The sequence below is a fragment of the Lissotriton vulgaris genome, unplaced genomic scaffold, assembly GCF_964263255.1.
Source record: "Lissotriton vulgaris unplaced genomic scaffold, aLisVul1.2 SCAFFOLD_1016, whole genome shotgun sequence".
NCBI classification, from domain to species: domain Eukaryota; kingdom Metazoa; phylum Chordata; class Amphibia; order Caudata; family Salamandridae; genus Lissotriton; species Lissotriton vulgaris.
This window is the reverse complement of record NW_028243438.1, coordinates 129,639-147,792: the sequence shown is the minus strand read 5'-3', so window position 1 is coordinate 147,792 and position 18,154 is coordinate 129,639. Positions and strand designations below refer to the sequence as shown.

Sequence of the window (18,154 nt, the reverse complement as noted above, 5' to 3'; positions counted from 1 at the left end):
TTCGGTGTGATACCTCTTGCATTACCGAAGGGTGCTGTATGAGTGTACCACCACCCCATGGGGTCTTAATAAACTTGTTCTTTGACTTTTACAGTTTCCGTGCCAACAGTTCTTGAGTGTAAGTGGGTTACCTTTGGAGCATGTAGGCCTTGGGAACCCTGATTACTACAGTGTGACCTATCCAGCCCCAGCTACTTTTCATTATGTCTTCATGAGCATGGAGTTGGAAAGTCGGCTGCCATAGGTCATTGTTGCTGATGGTGTTTGCCCAGCGGATTTGGAGAATTTTCCTCTGGCAGGTGATGATGAAGGTCTGGACTTTGTTGGTGGTGGTCACTGTTGTCCTCCAAGTTTCTTCTCCATACAGAAGGACAGATTTTAAGTTGGTATTTAAGACCTAATTTTAGTTTGCAGCGTTAGGTCCTTGGAGCTCCAGATCTTCTTTAGCTGAATTTAGGCAGCCCTTGCTTTGCCGATTCTTTCCTTTTTGTCCGCATCTGGGCCGCCCTGCTCGTCTATGACACTTCCCAGGAAGGTGAAGGCCTTAATCTTTTCCAGTGCATCTCCTGCAAGAGTGACTGCAGTTGTGCTGGCTGTGTTAGCTTTGAGGATATTGTTTTTTCCCCTAGGAATGTTGAGACCAAATTGTGTTGATGTGGCTACTACCTTGCCAGTCTTCTCTTGGATCTGCAGATGGATATGGAAGAGTAGGGCCAGGTCATTTGCAAAGTCCATGTCATTGAGCTTCATGCAAGGTATCCACTTGATCCCATTTCTTCACCTTGCTGTGAATATCTTCATGATACAGCGTATGGCCAGCAGGAAGAGAAAAATGTGAGAGGGAACAACCCTGGCGGACTCCGGTCCTCACTTTGAAGGCTTCCATGAGTTGTCCCCCATGGACTATCTTGCTGGTCATTTAATCATAAGAGTTCCTGATGACTTGTAAGAGTTATCTGGCACACCCTAGTGACAGAGGAGTTTCCCAAGGGTCTCTCTGTCCAGGTTGTTGAATGCCTTCTCATAGTTGATGAAGGTGACATAGATGGGGTAGTTCCATTCCATCAACTGCTCAATAGTGAGGTGCAGTGTTGCAGTCTGATCAATCTTTGCAGAAGCGAGCTTAGTGATCTCGCAGACGTCAGAGTCTGGCGGTTTTAGTTTGAGAAGCTTAGTTGGGGTCCAGTATGAAAAGTGAGTGGCAAAGAATGTTGTTTGTATTAAGGAGGGTACAAGTTTGTCCTGTAAAGAGTTGGAGTATATTTTAAACCAGGTTTCCTCAGATGGAGGTGTTCTGCCTTTGTTTAGGAAGTATGAAGAAAGCAAACACAAAGAGATGATGCACATAGCGCTGAAACTTTTCCCCAGTAACTATTAGATCTGGGTTGAATCCATCATCATTCTTTAGCTTACTTCGCCACCACCGCTCAGACCCAGCCATATGCAAATCAGTTTGACCAGTCCAGCCCGAACTGCCAAGCCAGGTCTTGCTCCCTATGCCACTGGTTTCAAGCTAGCCTGGCTGGGTCCAAACTGGAATGGTGTGGCGAGAAAAATAATGATGGATTAAACCCAGATCTGCGACTGGGGGTGAATGTTTGACAATGTTCCACATTCCATCCATTATCTTTCTGTGTTGCATTTTCAGACCAAGTGGGAACGGTATGCCCAGAAGTGGGTCCCATGCTTGCTATGCCACCGGTTTCAAGCTAGCCTGGCTGATATGGGGTGATGCCCCAAAAACGGTCCCAGTACGCTTGTTTTACGGTCTAGGGAGGAACTGGCCTGGCAGTTTGGGCTGGACGGTTCCCACAGGGAGCAGAGTCGCGGCTGATTTGCATATGGCTGTGTCCAAATTTAAATGGCGTGGCAAGCAAAATAACTATGGGTTAAACCCAGATTTGTGACTTGGGGTGAATGTTTGACAATGTTCTGCATTCCGTCCATCATCTTTTTGTGTTGCACAGAAAGTATGAAGACCATTTGAACTGAATGTCACTGATAGAATGTTTTTAAATGGCAATGACCATCACTTTGTAAATGTTGGGATCAACCTGACCCCCTAATTGCATACGCGTGAGAGAGGTAGATGATGTTTATTAAGAAAGTGGACTCAGTTTGGATAGCTTCACCCTGATTTTTAGAAAATCACTAAAAAGTATAGATTATGAATGTTGTATTTCTCTTGTAATGTGGCAGAGGTTAAAGGTTTGGTACTAGTGAAAAGATCCACTATTAGGGAGATGCCTTTATTGGCCCTTTTTTCCAATTTTTGGGGAGCTTGGAGTGCATGTAGTTTTATTGTTCCAAAGTGAAAAGGAATAGGATTTACTGATGTTGGATGAGACAACGTTGTCTAGCATTAGTAGTACTTTAATTGAGTCTTTAATAATACATATGTGGAGAAGTGTGGCTCAATGGTTAGAGCGGCAGACCCTGATGCAGAGGTCTGGCCCGGGACCAGGGTTCAATTCCTGCCTCGGCGGCTCTAGGACTCAATCTCCCCGGACCTGATAATTCTCGCCTCATGCCTAGTCTAATCATGGGCTCCACTCTGTGACTCTGGGCAATAGCTTGCTTAATCTCCACAACGGCCCCAGCAGCGCTTGGATGCCTGGCTTCAACCTTGGGGGTGCCCAGGAGTGGACATCTCACAGGAAAGCCAGGAAGGGTTCCACAGCGGTATGAATACAGCGCTACGAGACCTCCGGGTAGAAGGCGCTATATAAATACAAACACATTTACATAGAGTGGAAGAAATTATGGTGGGACATACTCAAAATCACAATTAATGAGAAGGGTTCACTGAGATTTTGTGATATAATAAGTCTGCAGTCACCACTGGAGGATCATTTTCAAGCCAACGAGCACTCTGAGCAGCTAAACGAGCACTCTGAGCAGCTAGGAGTACTTTCTAGTATTTGAACCAGTCCAGAAGATTACCTACTCTGTTCCCGGGCAAACATATGAGTTTTTAAAACTTATTCCGGTCTTCTTGCACCATAGGAAGTCAGAAGTAATTCTATCCAAGGTTGAAAAAAAGACGTGGAGAGGCGGACCGACAACATGCTTGAAAGGAAATTGACCAAAGGGGTCACCATCATTTTTAAAAGTTTCCAATTTGCCCCACCATGAAATATGTTTAGGGGCCATGCTGTCAGTAAATCTTTAATGTTGTCAAATGTTTTTAGTTTGTTCTGTGTAATGGATTCTGATAGGTTGCCACAGAACTAGAAACCTAAGTATTTGATCAATTTGATAGCCATTGAAAGTTCAAGGATCCAATACAGGAAGGTTGGCAGTGAAAATTGGGGGTAAAACTCCAGTTTTATATCTGTTCAAGATGTAGCCTGAAAAACCAGAATATTTCCTTATAATTTTTACGATGGCAGGTATGGCAACATCCGGAGTTTCAGGAAAGATCAAGATGTCATCTGCATACGCTGCAGTTTTAAAGACTGTGTTTCCAAAGTTGAGGCCAGCATTATCATTGGACTTACTTATCATTAACAGCAGTGGATCAAATGCCGGGGGAAACAACGGGGGAAGGGGATGACATCCTTGATGGGTGCCTTGTTGCACAGTTAAAGGTGCAGATTTAGCACCATTGATTTTTATTCTCGTGATAGGGTTAGTATAAAGTGCCATAGTCCTTTTAATATAGAGATCGCTTAGATTGTATCTATTTAAAGCTGCAACTAAAGTATGTTCATGAGACCATGTTACTGACTTTTTATGCATCCAGCGTAATGGTGAAAGTGATAGACTAAGAGATGTTTATTCAACAATGTGACAAAACGTTTGGATGTTATTGCTTGCTAGTCTTCCCTTCATGAAGCCTGCTTGAGTAACATGGATTAACTTAGTAATCAACTGTGCTAGGCGTAAGGCTGGTATTTTTTTTATAATTTTAGTTTCCATGTTTATCATTGAGATTGGTCTAAAGTTATTGGGGTCAGAGTGATCTTTCCCATCTTTTGGGATGACCACGATTATGGCTTCCGCAGCAGTGCAAGTTACTTTCTTAGATGAAGCAAAGTGATTAGGAACTTCTTACTTTGAGTTGGTCCTTTATTGTAGGGGCTAATGTCTTATAGAAACTCATGGGTAGACCATCCAGGCCTGAGGCTTTACTGGATGGAATAGGATTAATTGTGTTCAGATTTTGCGTTTCTTCAAAGATTTATTTAGCATGAGTTCATCCGAGTTAGAGATGGTTTTCATTGGTAGAGTTTGGAAAAATTGTAGGCACACATCTTTAGATGTGAATGGAGTGTGTAGCTCAGCATAGAATTCATAGAAGACACTCAGAATATCTTCAATTTTTATTTTAGTTGCTCCATGGTGGTCCCTAATGCTCGAGATAATGGAAGTCTTCCCTTTGAACTTCAAGTTGGCTGCCAATGATTTCCTGGCTTTATTTAGATAGAATAGGTGTTTCCCTTTCTGGGTAAGGAACTAGAGGTGGGCGTCTTTTCTAATCTTACTCTACTCATATTAGAGGTTTTTAAAGGGATAATAGAACTGAGGGATCTTTATATTGCCCATATAAAATTGCTTTGGAATTTTTGTTAGAGGTTAATTTATCAAAAGAGGATTTGATTTATTTGTTTTTTCCTAGCCATACATACGGCTGATTACTTGCCCCCTAAAAGAGTACTTGAACTTATCCCATAAGGTGACAAGAGAGTAAACAGATAAACTATTCTCTTGTATATATAGTGTAAGTTCTTTATGCAAATCCTGTACTACTTCTTCACGGTCTAGGTTTTCCATGTTCATGTACCAAGAACGGTTTATTAGTTTGTGGGGGCCGAATCTGGAGGGTGAATATAATGGCCACGTGGTCAGAGAGTGTGGTGGGCTCAGTGGTCAACAATAGGGTATTTTGGAGAAGAGAAGGGTCCATTCTTGAGAACTGTTGGTGGAGGGTGGGGGAAGTCAAGTCATTGCCCCAAGGGTTATGTAATCTCCAGATGTCAGTAAAACCGTGGGTTATGCATTCTTTATTTGCTTGGGGGTTCTATACTTAAAAGTGGAGTGTCTATCCAGCATAGTGTCCATCAACAAATTGAAATCACCTCCAATAACAACTCAAGCATTCAGAGGTAGAAGTACTGCTAGTTTAGACCAGATGTGTCGATCATCGTTTGGTGCAAAGATGTTTACTGCATGTAGTTCTGTGTCATTGTGTTGTAGACGGTTAACCAACCATTTTGATCCTACTTATAAGCAAACATGAACATTACAGCATTTTTTAAGATTAAGGTAATCACATAATTTTTCTTGCAAATTGCTGGTGAGCAGACTTGATCAACAACCCACCCAGTACGCAACGGCCGGCAATGCTTCCCAAAAATCCTGGTTTCTTGGAGAAATACAATGTCCCTATTGGGTGTGTGACAATATTTAATGACCTTGCGATTCACAGGGTGATTTAGGTCTTTGGTATTGAGGGAGATTAGTTCTAAAGCCGAAATCTACTGGCCACATCTATGTTTGGTAAACTGCTGGGTGTTGTGAGATGCTGTGAAAACTAGCTAAAGTGCAACCGTTTAACAGTAGGGGCTGGGCCACATGGTTCAGAGAGAAATCAGTACAGAAAGGGGAAAAGTACACAGAGAGAGGAAATACATTTGAAGAAAATGTAAAACTGTAGTTACTCCCTTGAGTAGAGAGGTAAAAGCCTTGGAGAAATTAGATACAGCAGACAGAACTGTGGGAGCCCTGCACACCTATTAGGTAGAGAGAACCAACCAGTGTAGATTGTAAGGGTATATTTCTGGTTAACAGAACACATCACTATTATGTAAAACCTTTTGAGTGAATGAGCAAATGTGAAAGAGTAAATGAATGTTTGGAGAGCAAATACAGAAAATACACCATTGCCATTATTTCTTGGCCATCTTATCGAACGTATGTTGAATTGTAGGTGATAAGTAATATCGAATATGGAGCAATTCTACCCTCATAATAACTATATGTACCAACCATTGCCAGTATAGAAAACCTAATAATTACTGTCTCAGCTAGGGCAGTTACAATAATGCAAGTAACGAGCACCACATGAAGAAAAACTTCACTTTTCTATTAAATACTGGCCACCTGCAGACCTGTCTCTAGTGCATGCAGGATCGTTTTGTGCCTCGATGGCACTTAAACTTGGGGTCGCGTGGAATAACACTAAGGCACAATGGCCATATACATGAGGGGGTCAAGTGATGCTCTTCTCCTCTTGAGAATTTATAAGCACTAACTGGTTTGTGGACAACTTCTCTAAAACTCTGGATGTATCTAGGATCTATTAATTCGACAATTTCATTTCACTTCGAGGATATCTGGGCCTGCAAAGCGCAAAATACAGAACCGTAAGCTTTCCAGAGCAAGTGATGTTAGAAGGTGCTGGTGTGTAAGTTTGCAAATACCTGATTTTTGGAATGCCAATATACAGAATACAACCCACTTCTAAAATTCACACTGCTACCCGTGTTACAGTTTAATTATTGATCCTAGTAATATATTGTGATTTGACGAATTCGAATGAGGAGATCTACCGGTATTTAATGATTTGTTGGAATACATTCACCTTTTATCTGCCATATAAACTGAAAACAGTGACATAGATTGCCTACATATCAACTATCGTGGCCTACCATGACCAGTTATTCCCCGTAATCAAACCTCACGATATCATACATGAGCCCTGACGAAGTTCCACAGGAACGAAATGCGTTGGCTGATGCTGAGGCTTTTTTAACCAAGAAATTGAACAATAACGTTTTTTGAAGACCTTTGGAATTTGACTGAACTGTACTGCTTTGTGCACAGTCCTTTTTGGATAATCTATTATATATAACTTTGCCTTTCATAAAGTTGCTGTGGTGTACATCATGTCTCTCTCTTATCTCCTGTGCTCTTCAGCATCTATATGAAACCTTTACATGAATTATTGGAGTCATCAGGGCTAGTTTCTTCATTCATGCTGATAAAACACAGAAGCTACTTGTATTGAGTGGCAATTGCCTTCCTTTTGAGCCTTGTGGATGAGATACATGGATCAATATATGTGTTGGATCTCATTAAACATAAGTAAAACACAGCTGCTGTTGGGCAGGTTCCCAGACATTTGTGAAGAAACTAAAACCCTCATCACAAGTTCTACAGAATAGGGTGGGGTACTTACCACACGTAATAATTACCAATTATCCCAGGGTGAAGTGCTTAATCTGTAAACAAATGAGTTCCAGTGCCTCGCTCTCTTCTCAGACGCCCGCAGCCAGTGCTATTAAATGTCTGCCCAAAACCAAGGCTGTGTAGTCTTGAATACATATACAAAATAGAACCTTATTCAGCACCCTCCTAGATAAATACAAATACTCATAATGTAATAGGATTAACATGTAGGTTCTTTTGTTTGATTTAAACACAACTTCACATTTAGCATCTAATCAAAAAAGGTCAACGATATCTTTTCGCGAGATGTAAATAAACGCAAGTGTCCATAAATTCCTATTCAACTTATCAGTTTATTCTTTTGGCACTTTCAGCAAGGATTCTTCCAACGTGTGTTTCTTCTAACATAGACTTTTTCAAGGCGATTTCGGACTCAGACTTGCGTCTAATACAACGCAGAGTAATTTTCTCGGGCAGCACTGTCTCATCTAAAAACCGCAGATTGGCCATTGATACTTGGACATCACACAGGGGTGCTGATTGATTATTAGTGGGCATACAAATTCCTATTGACACTTTACTCACGGGTACTATCATATGACGTTGCGGCGGAACAACACACGTGAGAAACGTCTAGATGTCTTATCTGAAATTGCCTTGAAAAAGTCTGTTAGACGAAATACGTATTAGCAGAATCCTTGCTGGAAGTACCAAAAGAATAAACCAACAAGTTGAATAGAAATTTATGGACTCTTGCGTTTATTTACATCTTGCAAAAAGATACTGTTGACCTTTTTTTTAATTAGATGCTAAATGTGAAGTTGTGTTTAAATCGAACAAAAGAACTTACATGTTAATCTTATTACATTATGACTATTTGTATTTGTATTTATCTATGAAGGTGCTAAATAAGGTTCTATTTTGTATATGTGGTTACACATTAGTTTTTCTTATGTGCAATGAGCACCTTTAGGTAGTAGGTGAACCGAGCCTAGATGCACCTCAATTTAACTGAAAAAAGGTTTGTTATATTAATATATTCACACATGAATCAATTGTAAATAACATATGCAATATTTGAGGTGCGGTATTTCTCCTATTGGGGACCACTTCTACCCCATTTGTATCTATGGATGCCGGGTCTGGTCTCTCAGTGGACTAAAGCAGCCACTGCAGGGGCCTTTATTCGACCTCATGGTCACAGGTTCAAATCCCGGCGGGTCCACTCAGCCTTTCATCTATCTGAGGTCGATAAAATTAGTACCATTGAGTTGGGTAACAATAAACATCTGTTATTCAGCACCAGAAACCTACGGGTAATCGTGCGCTTTACAAATACACCTGTAATGTTATGTTATGAATACACTTCATGCCTCTTTTATCCACTAACAACAACTCTTTATCTCGCTCATGCAGGTTTCTGCTTTCTCAGTTTGTGATGATATTTCAATCTTTCTCACCTTCATTTAGTCCCTTTTGTCTGTTTTTCTCTCTATTGCTCTTGGTAAATCTCTTATGAGGAATAATAAGTGCAGGTCCCCAGAAATGAGTGCTATGGCCCCACCGGCTCAAATTTAGCACTGGATTTACCACATGTGGTAAGTTCCACCTTTTTATGAGTTTTAGTAAAAAGATGAGGCATACCATGCAAAGTCGTCTTTACCACATCAAATTCAACACTGTTTCCAATTTTTCAGGCCTTTTCCTCTGATATATTTCAGCAGGCTTGACCTTCCGGAATTTAACAGCCAAAACTACACTGGTGTGATAACTATCACGCAACTCATAATTCTGATCATAGTGCAAACCCGCATGTGTATAGCGACAGGAATGCAGCCCGTAAGTTGTAATGATGTCTTAGGTGTCACACACATCCCTTGGAATCTTATTCATTCAGAAATTTGCTTGTGAAGTTTGAACTATACCTGATGGAAAAAAGAGAGCCACAGAGGCGAGAACAATAATTACAACCAAATTAGATTACTGTAGCTTTATTTTATTTTCAGCTATCGTAATAGATTACCGGTCATTTATACTAAATTCAGAATTTTGCAGCTAGGCAGTGGCCAGTTTTAGTCGCCTGAACAGCTGTATATTGTACAGGCGCCAATGGCTTCCATCAGGCCCTTGTAATGATATATAAAACTGTTAATCAGGAAGGCTAGGGCCATTAGAGAATTTGATTTAAAGCCCAATCCATTGAGTCATACTTTGAGATCACAGAATAAAAGATGTCTGAATTTCTTTAATTTTCAAATAGACATTTCAGGGGTAAAATGTTAAAGGCTAGAGCTGTGGTACTCCTACTACGGCCTGCAGACCTTCCTTGGCGGCCCGCGGACCGTGTAGACAATGTACGAGTATTTCACAAGAGGGCCAGTAAACACAGAAGAGGGCTGTTGGAGCATGCGCAATAGAGCTTCACTGCGCATTCTCCAGTGTCCCTTCTATGGGTTTACTGTGAACCTCTGTTTTTGGTACAGCTTTGGGTCAAAGGGTCACAGTGTTCACAGTGGCAAAGAATACAAAATTTGTTAGCATTCGCGATTCTATTAATGACACGGAGGCAAGGATTTTTGCTTCTCTTTCTTTACTATAGAACTCACAGCAGCCAATGAAAACATTTCAACATTTCAACATTGTAAAAAAATTACATTTCCCATGATGCTTCGCAACCAACCATGTCCCAGCGGACCCTATAAGAGCCACCATCTCCTTTCCAAAAGTCTCTTTCTTTGCTCGATAGTCTTTAGTCCAAAGTGCGTAACATAATCATCAAACAAAACCAGTTATGGCGACCATCCAACATGAGATCAACCTCTCAACCAAGAACTGGAAACGACTTCCAAATACTTTTCACCAGAAGGCAGACTCCATCACCTTTCTTTTCTGAACCTGGAATAAATCAAAAGAAAAAAACCCTGTAATATTTGTAAACAAATGCATAATACATACAGGTGGGTTATTATTACTACAATTACAACCACAAGTTATATTAAAATTAGGTGGGATAATCATCGCCACCGTGTCCTTAATAAAATTGAAAATTCTTGCCACGAATGCCAGCAAATTCTATTACAGGACCGGAGGCTCAGAGTATTGCTTGTTTAACGCTTATCAAATACCATAGTACTTATATCATCCACTGGTTTATGATATCATTGTTTAAATGGAGATTCATATGACCAATCAGCAGATTTTATAACTTCCTGAATAGTTGAACCTAGCATAAAAGTCTTGGAGGCCATAGCTGCACATACAGAATGAGCACCAAACACTTGGGTATCAATACCCGTTTCTTTCATGACTGATTTTCACCATCTGGCTATTGTAGCTGCAGACAAGGGTTTAAACGGTTTTTGCAATACAATTAACAATTTTGGTGAACCTTCTGGTTGTAGGGGTCGAGAACATTCTTCATAGGCTTTTAGGCATTGAACTACACACAGCTTAGCATTGTTGGGAAAAGCTTTAAAGTCTATGCAACGTGTAAAGATTTTTGTCCTGCCCGTAATGGTATAAGAAACTCATTCTGGAGTGATCACTATCCTGTAAGATCCAGGAACCTCACATCTGACTAACGTCTGCAGGCAGATAGACACAAAACCATGGCTAGCATAGAAGACAACTGTTTTCTGGATAATTGAGCATTATCCAGCCATCTGTCAAAGAGTGCTAGGACCAACAAGACATCCCATAAATATGAATTCTTCAGTTTAGGAGGGTTAGTCACTCTGATTCACTTAAGCAATTTGCACACCACTGGGTGCAAACCTACTGGTTTTTCATCCACTTGACTATGGACTGCTGAAATTGCCGATCTGAAATTATTTACTGATCCAATGTTTTGTCTGACAGAACATTTACAACATGGGATAATTCCGCCCTCACAATATCCACGTGCCGTTCCAGGCACCAACGTACACAGCATTGCCAAGCTGATGAATATCTCTTCCTTGTGGAAGGGGTCTAGGCTAGTTGAATACATTTGGAAGCCTGTTCCAAAATGCCTGGCATTTCCCATTGTTGCCGGAAAGCCTCCATGCTATCAGGGACAACTGCTCTGACATTAGTATTGGATGCAGTTCTCCGTGAGGGCCCTGGAGCATTGACTGAGACCAAGGGAGCATCCTAGGATAATCGGTAGTCATTTCCAACAGGTTTGGGAACCAGGGTAGCGATTTCCACATAAAGTTGTCACCTGGATCATCTCCACCTGTTGTCGGTCTATCTGGATTGCCACTCTGGGAATTAGAATGAATGGGGGAAATGCATGGTTCAGAGTGATTGACCAGTCTTGGGAAAAAACTTCCGTTGCTCTTGACTAGCGGGTCCGGCCTCCAACTGAAGAACGCTTGTAGTTGGCTATTCAATCAGGAGGGGATCAGGTCTATTATGGGTCATTAACATAGACACTCTTTCTCACCCCTGGTGATGTCAAACATTCTCTTTGGTCTGACACTGACTCGGGCCACCTTCTGTCACTTTTTATGCCCATCGCTCATATACACCCATAGAAAGAAAGGAAAGATGTGTTGAAAGTTTGTCCTAATTGAGTGGCAGACCAAGTGAAGGACAAATCTTTTTATAGGGTGTGGTGGAATGCTGATTGGTGAAGAATGTTCAACGTGTGGTATACAAGGATGAACTGGTGTGGTGATAGACTGACAGGTGTTGCATCAAAGTGACTTCGTGTTCAGGATGGTTTTTCGTCACTGTTCCACCCTTACCATTGTTGTTCCACTTTTCAATTTACTGCCCTGATCCTACTTTTCTTGTGTGATATTTTCTTCTTCCAGAGAGGGAGATGTGTTACTTGATGTTTTTTATCCCTTTAGTGATGTTTATATTTCATCACAGAACTCCGTTCTTTGAATACTAGGGTGTAATAGTTTGCTATTGTAGGTGTCTTCAATAGTGTTAATCCGTCTTAATGGAGTGTCCTCGGTAATACTGTTTTATTCCTATGACTGAGTTATTTTAAGTCTGCAGAAGTGTGTGCTCTTAGGATAAAGTCTCAGAGCAATATGGCATTGTTAGTTTTCACTGTGTTTCTTAAAGAATTAAAAAGATGTAAGATTTCTGTGTTTTGTTTTTATTATTGTGAGCCTATTCCAACGTCTGCAGTTAATTAGAAAGTTACACAATGAGATTAACTTTAAGTATATGTTTCCATATTATATTGCTAAACATCAGTGTTTTTTCCAGGTGGGATGCCCCAGTCCTCAGTTTGGAGATATGGAGGATTTCCAGTGGATACCAGCAAAGAGTATTTCTTTCTATTTAAACGTGGCTAGTGTATCATATAAAGGCTGTTGTAAATCTAATATTACAGCAGTCCGCTATGCCTGGTCTGATTGGCCTTGTGAATATAAACAATGTCCTATTTACTCATTTGATGGTTTACTTCCTGCACCCCCATTTGTTAAATATTTTCAGAAGTAGCCTTGTGCATAATATAATAGAAACATAACCTTGTTCTGTCCCGTGTAACATAATTCAATTGCAATCTCAGCCCGCCTTCTAAGATGTAAATGGTTTTCTCATATTTTAAAGTTGAAATGACATGAATAAGTATAGTCCGATAAAATGAAATGTGGTGATTTAATGCTGGAAGTATTGGCTGTTTTTCTTTGTTGAAATGTTCTTTTTCAGTTTGCAATAAAGGGTTTCAAACGTGTATTGCTTCTTTGTCTTGTGTATAAAAATCTTTATTTTATCATTAAAACCATTCAAATATTATTTAAACAGTGCATAGTGCAAGAATGAACAACTATACTGCACGTAGGAGGCTCCCCGGGTTTGCCTGTTGGGCAATTCTCGCAGCCACTTTGTCCATAAACTTCACGAATCTCACGATGCGCCTGCAGTCCTTGCCCCGGAAGCAGTGATCTATTGCCTCCTGGCATTGGCGAAAGTTCAGTTCTTTTTTTTTTTTCAGTACAAATTTTTATTATGTTGTTGATGAATTACATAGAGGACACTGCCCCCCATGAACCGGAGGACCAGTGAGCAAATAATAAGCCATCACATACAGTCAGTTCAATCAACATTTTGATATAAAAGAACAAACCCGAACTCCCTCCATTTGCCCTTCCTCCCGGATCCCACCCCCATCCCCGCACAGTGTCTACATGGTCCAAAAGTAAAAATGTATCAAATCACAATCAGTGTGTACCCCTTTTCACCCAGGGTCAACGAGCAATCGTTCTGCATCAGCATCCTGTTGCGCTGGTGGTTCCAGCCACAGCCCCCTATAGTCCGCCCATCGCTTCCATATTTTAAAGTGTTTTCGGGGGCAGCCCCTGGCCTCGAAGATCGGGCGCTCCAGTCCCATACAAAAGTCCAAACCGTTCTTCCACACCTCTATCAAAAGAGCCCTAGGGTCCTTCCAGGCCCGAGCTACATCTCTTTTGGCCACCGTTAGGACCAGAACCAGCAGATGGCGTTTGTATATATTTCCTCCAACCTGTTCCATAACATGGAGAAGGCCCAGCTGCGGTGAGCGGGGGAGGTCCCAGCCCAACACCTCAGAGAAGCAATTCCATACACCCGTCCAGAACCTCGACAGCTTCTCACACGACCACATCGTATGTATGAATGTACCCACCACACGCCCACACCGCAAGCACTCAGGGGAGGCAATCAGACCAGCTCTCCACAATCGGTCTCTAGTATAGTAGGCTCTATGTAGATACTTGAATTGAATGAAACGCAGGCGCACTGCTATTGCCGCCCCTCTCGGAGCTTCTAGGGCTTCCCTCCAGTCTTCTTCCTCCAAGGCACTTATGTCTCCCTCCCATACAAATCGCAGTTTATCTAGTGGAGAAGAGCAATGCGTGACCAGAGTCTGATATATATTAGATATTTTCTTGTCTTCCAATTCCCCCATAAACACTTTGGCCTCAAGGGGACTAAATTCTGGCAACGAGTCCAGGCCTACCAAGGAGGGGGATAAGGCGTGCCGGAGTTGCAAAGTTCAGTTCTTTTAACCAGAATCTTCTTTACCACTAAAAGCAGGGGCAAGTGCACAGCACACAGGGCAAGAAGTCCTTGGAATAGGGGCAGAAGCAGCAGGAGGTGCCTGCACGCGCCTATTTCCATCTTTGGACTATTTCTCCTGCGTCGACTATGCCCTTCCGACATCTTAGTTTGTATGGTTTTGATAGGAGCAACGCCAAATAAGGTGAAGGCTTCAGCTCAGCATAGATTGCAGCTGCAAACTGATTGTGGGACTTTGCTTGTAGCATAAAAAGGTCATATTTTACTGATAGTTTTCACAGACCTTAACAAAAGGAATTTAAAAGAGCCATATGAACTTCTTTGTCTTGTAGTTCACCAAGTCTAGATATTTTACCCCTTACATCCTGTCTATCTCCAATTTCTAGCTTTTAGTCACCCTTCCTTCTACTTCCGGGACAGGAAACTGTTTCTCAAAGCTGTTTATAGAGACCTTTGTATGACCAGTACCGTACATTGGTGTATATGTTTACGCACCCTTTGTCTGCCAGCATTGTGTTTCTCCCTCTCTCAAGAATTCAGAATTATTGGGTCATTGCCCTTCTTTCCGCCAACCAGTGTGGAATGGAACCCGCTTTTCCTACATACATCAGTTCCAAATCCGTCTGCCTACATTTTCTCAATCTAACTTTTTACAACATCTCCATCCACCTCATCGCCCCCACTACACCATTATGACTACTACATAGTGGGCCGTATTGCAGAGACCACTACATCATCGCTTTCTATATCCTCATAGAGTAAGTATAAAATGATGATTTAAGTAAGCTGATTTAATTAAACTTTAGAGGAAGCACCAACAAAGGGTATTCAATTTAATATAAAAAGAGACTGAGGCTCCTCAAAAATGTCATTAGGTCTCGCCTTGGCAGCGCATGCATGCGCTGTCTCAGCGAGACTTAAAGTAATCTGTATATTGGCTGAAACTCCCTGTAATTAGTTTTTCCGCTTGCGATTGGTTTACCTGTGGCATGGCTGTTCTTATCTTGATTTCTGTTGGCTGTTGATCCTCTTGTACCTTCCATGTAGTCCCAAAGCAGCGGCGCCTAACTACAGTCTTCGTCCCCTCCGCTCGCAATTGTTTTTTTTGTAATTAAATACATATGCGGGCACTATTCTGCTTTCAGTTTTGCGGTGAGTGCGCAGCTTTCTTTGTATGTGTCTTGCAGTATTAGCATTTTTTTTTGGGGACGATGCGCAAAGCAGGCACCAAGTTATTTAAATACATCTGCTGACTAATCCTGTGCGAAAATAATGATGCATGTGAGAAATCGGGAATACCCGTCCTGCTGAACACGCTGTGACTCTACTTCCCCCGACAGCAGCGAGCCTCCCCTTCTTTGTAGTGTGAGACACGATTTTATTATTCCTGAATGATGACATCGGGCGAAACAGTAGGCATACCATTTCTGCCATTGTGTGGTGCGTGGACATTAGGGGTAAATAAAAATGGGGGAGAGTGCGTGGCAGAGGAATCTGTATTCCCTGCAGTAAAATGGTTACTGTTGTCGAAGTGAGGCCCTCTAGCACTTGGTCCCTGGCACCATTGCTCCTGCTGCACTAGTTCTCACACACACACACTCACGCACTGCACTTAGGCCTTCACTCTGGAGTTTGCCCGGGCCCCTGAGACAGACGCTCTGAGCGGCACATGCAGTGCACGTGAACTATGAGCGAAGCGGTTCAAAGAATAGGATTCAGGGAAACTATTCACCAATTTGGAAGCCACCCCAGCATCACTCAGTGGGCCATCGCGATTGTAGATGAAACAAGAGGATAAGCAGGGCCGGCTTTAGGGCAGTGCAACTTTTTCAGCCTCACTGGGCGCTGGCCTATGGAGGGGGCGCCAACCTCAAGGAGGGCGGGGGATGCTGTGATTAGCAAAAGCTTATGATGTGAGAGATGAGGGGCACTTTTGCCCGTTGGTAGTGAGAGAATCCGAGGAGGCGGGCATGTGGTACGGGGCGCCAAAAATGATTTTCGCACCTGGCGCCACCAGTGCTAAAGCCGACCCTGAGGGTAAGGACAGTGGCTGCGGGCATCCTAGCCCCCAAGATAGCTGACAGATCAACACAGCTCCACCTGCATTGGTCAAAGAAGTCTGCTTCTACCCCCTGGGAACTTAACTCATCCCAGATTTCAACCGGATTTGAACCGAAATGGGGCCTTTGCTTTTCCCAGCCTCCCCAGACACTGAAAAATGCATACTTCTTGTATATTGGTGCCAATAATATTTACAGAGTGCACAACGCAAATGGGCATTCTTACCCAGCTCAATGGCAGCCAGCTCAAAATGAAAAGAAATTCCTGTGACACATTTTAGGGCATGTCTATGTTATACCTCGAGTAAATTTTTGCAAGCCTGCTCGCCCGTTCAGTGTGCTGTGATTAAGTAAAAAAAATCCTATAATATATCAAAAATAAATATTTGTTAACAGCACAACCTCCATGGATAGAGAGTTGAGTGCGATAAGAAGCAGAATATTAGAACACAATTTTATCGCACTTTTCCGCAAACTTCTTCTCCAGTCCTGCGAATTTTAAACAAAGACTTGTCCTCTGTTTATGCGCTGGCGCGGAAATACTTGAAGTGTGAGGAAAGAGGGCGAAGTTTGAATGCACTTTTTTCCAATTTTTACTGCAGCACAGCCAAGTATGAACAAGGCTGACAGTTTGGATGGCGAAATGCGTGTGATGCCCACAGTTGAGGGTGAAATATGTGAACTGTCCACAGTGAGGGTGAAATATGTGAACTGGCAGAACTGCCAACTGTAGTCACCTATATATGAAACAAATTCAGTTTCCGTCCCTAAGGCAGTACACGTTTTGGCGACCTGCCCTGCACCAGCAATGCAGTAGACGTGTACGCACAACGCACCTCATACACTCCTAGGCACTGTGCCCGGGCACTGCACTCCACAAGGCAGCAGACGTGTCCATACAGAGTGCCTCTAGGTGCTGTGCCCTCGGCCCGGCATCCATCAAGGCAGCAGACGTATGTGTGCAGCGTGCCTAACACACTCCGCTAGGTGCTGTGCCCAGGCACTGCACCCCACAAGGCAACAGACGTGTGTGTGCAGCGTGCCTCACACGATCCGCTAGGTGCTGTGCCCAGGCACTGCAACCCACAAGGCAGCACATGTGTCCGTACAGCGTGCCTCATACACTCCTCTAGGCTAACCCTGGGCGTAGTTCGCGAAGTAGTGCTACGCGTAGCTACGCGAAGTGCACTTTGCACAACGCAGGCTACTCAAACTGCGTAGTGCCCTTTGCAAAATGCTATTCGCACTGATTGCACAGTGCCGGATGCTTGTCCGCACTGTGCAATCAGTGCATACTGCATCTTGCACAGTGCAAGCAGTCATTTTCTGCTGCTCAAATAGATTTCTACTTGAGCAGCAGCTTTCTCAACGCAAACTGGTAGTTTCTCAATGCGAGCGGTCGCAAGCATACGCAACCACTCACAATGAGAAACCTGACCTCCCCACGTTGAGAATCTCGCCGGGAGGTTTATTTTCCTCGCTCACGATCGGCAACTTGATGTTGCTGATCGTGAACGAGGAAAAAGTCTCGCTGGGATGTCATTTTGCTTGCTCACGGTTGCCAACTTGAGGTTGAGGACCACGAGCAAGCAAAAAATGACCGCTACGCTACGTGTGTTTGCACTGTGCTACGTGCAATTTGCGTAGTGCAAAGTAGCGCAAACTTCGCAAACTACGTGAGCGCAGCGTAGTGCTTTGCCCAGGGATACTCTAGGCGATGGGCCCTGCATACCTTCTGCTTGGAGCTGCCTCATACACTCCTAGGGGCTGTGCCCGGTGCCTGTACACGACGAGGCACTATACGTGTGCAGTGTGCGTGCAGCATGCCTCATATGCTGTTCTAGGCGCTGTGACCGGGTCATGCAACCATTAAGGCAGTAAACCAGTCCGTGCTGCGTGCCTCAATATCGATTCATATT

At 42.8% G+C, this 18,154-nt stretch overlaps 1 protein-coding gene across 2 annotated transcripts in view; it reads left to right on the top strand.

Moving 5' to 3' along the window:
• The window catches only part of LOC147668346 (sialate O-acetylesterase-like), a 615,033-nt gene extending 602,180 nt beyond the window's left edge, over positions 1-12,853 (top strand). For both annotated transcript variants that reach the window (XM_086948579.1, XM_086948580.1), the window contains exon 11: positions 12,382-12,853. In XM_086948579.1, the coding sequence (XP_086804705.1) occupies positions 12,382-12,618 (237 nt within the window). In that variant the 3' untranslated portion in view covers positions 12,619-12,853. The remainder of the gene's footprint in view (positions 1-12,381) is intronic.
• Positions 12,854-18,154: the final 5,301 nt, after the last annotated feature.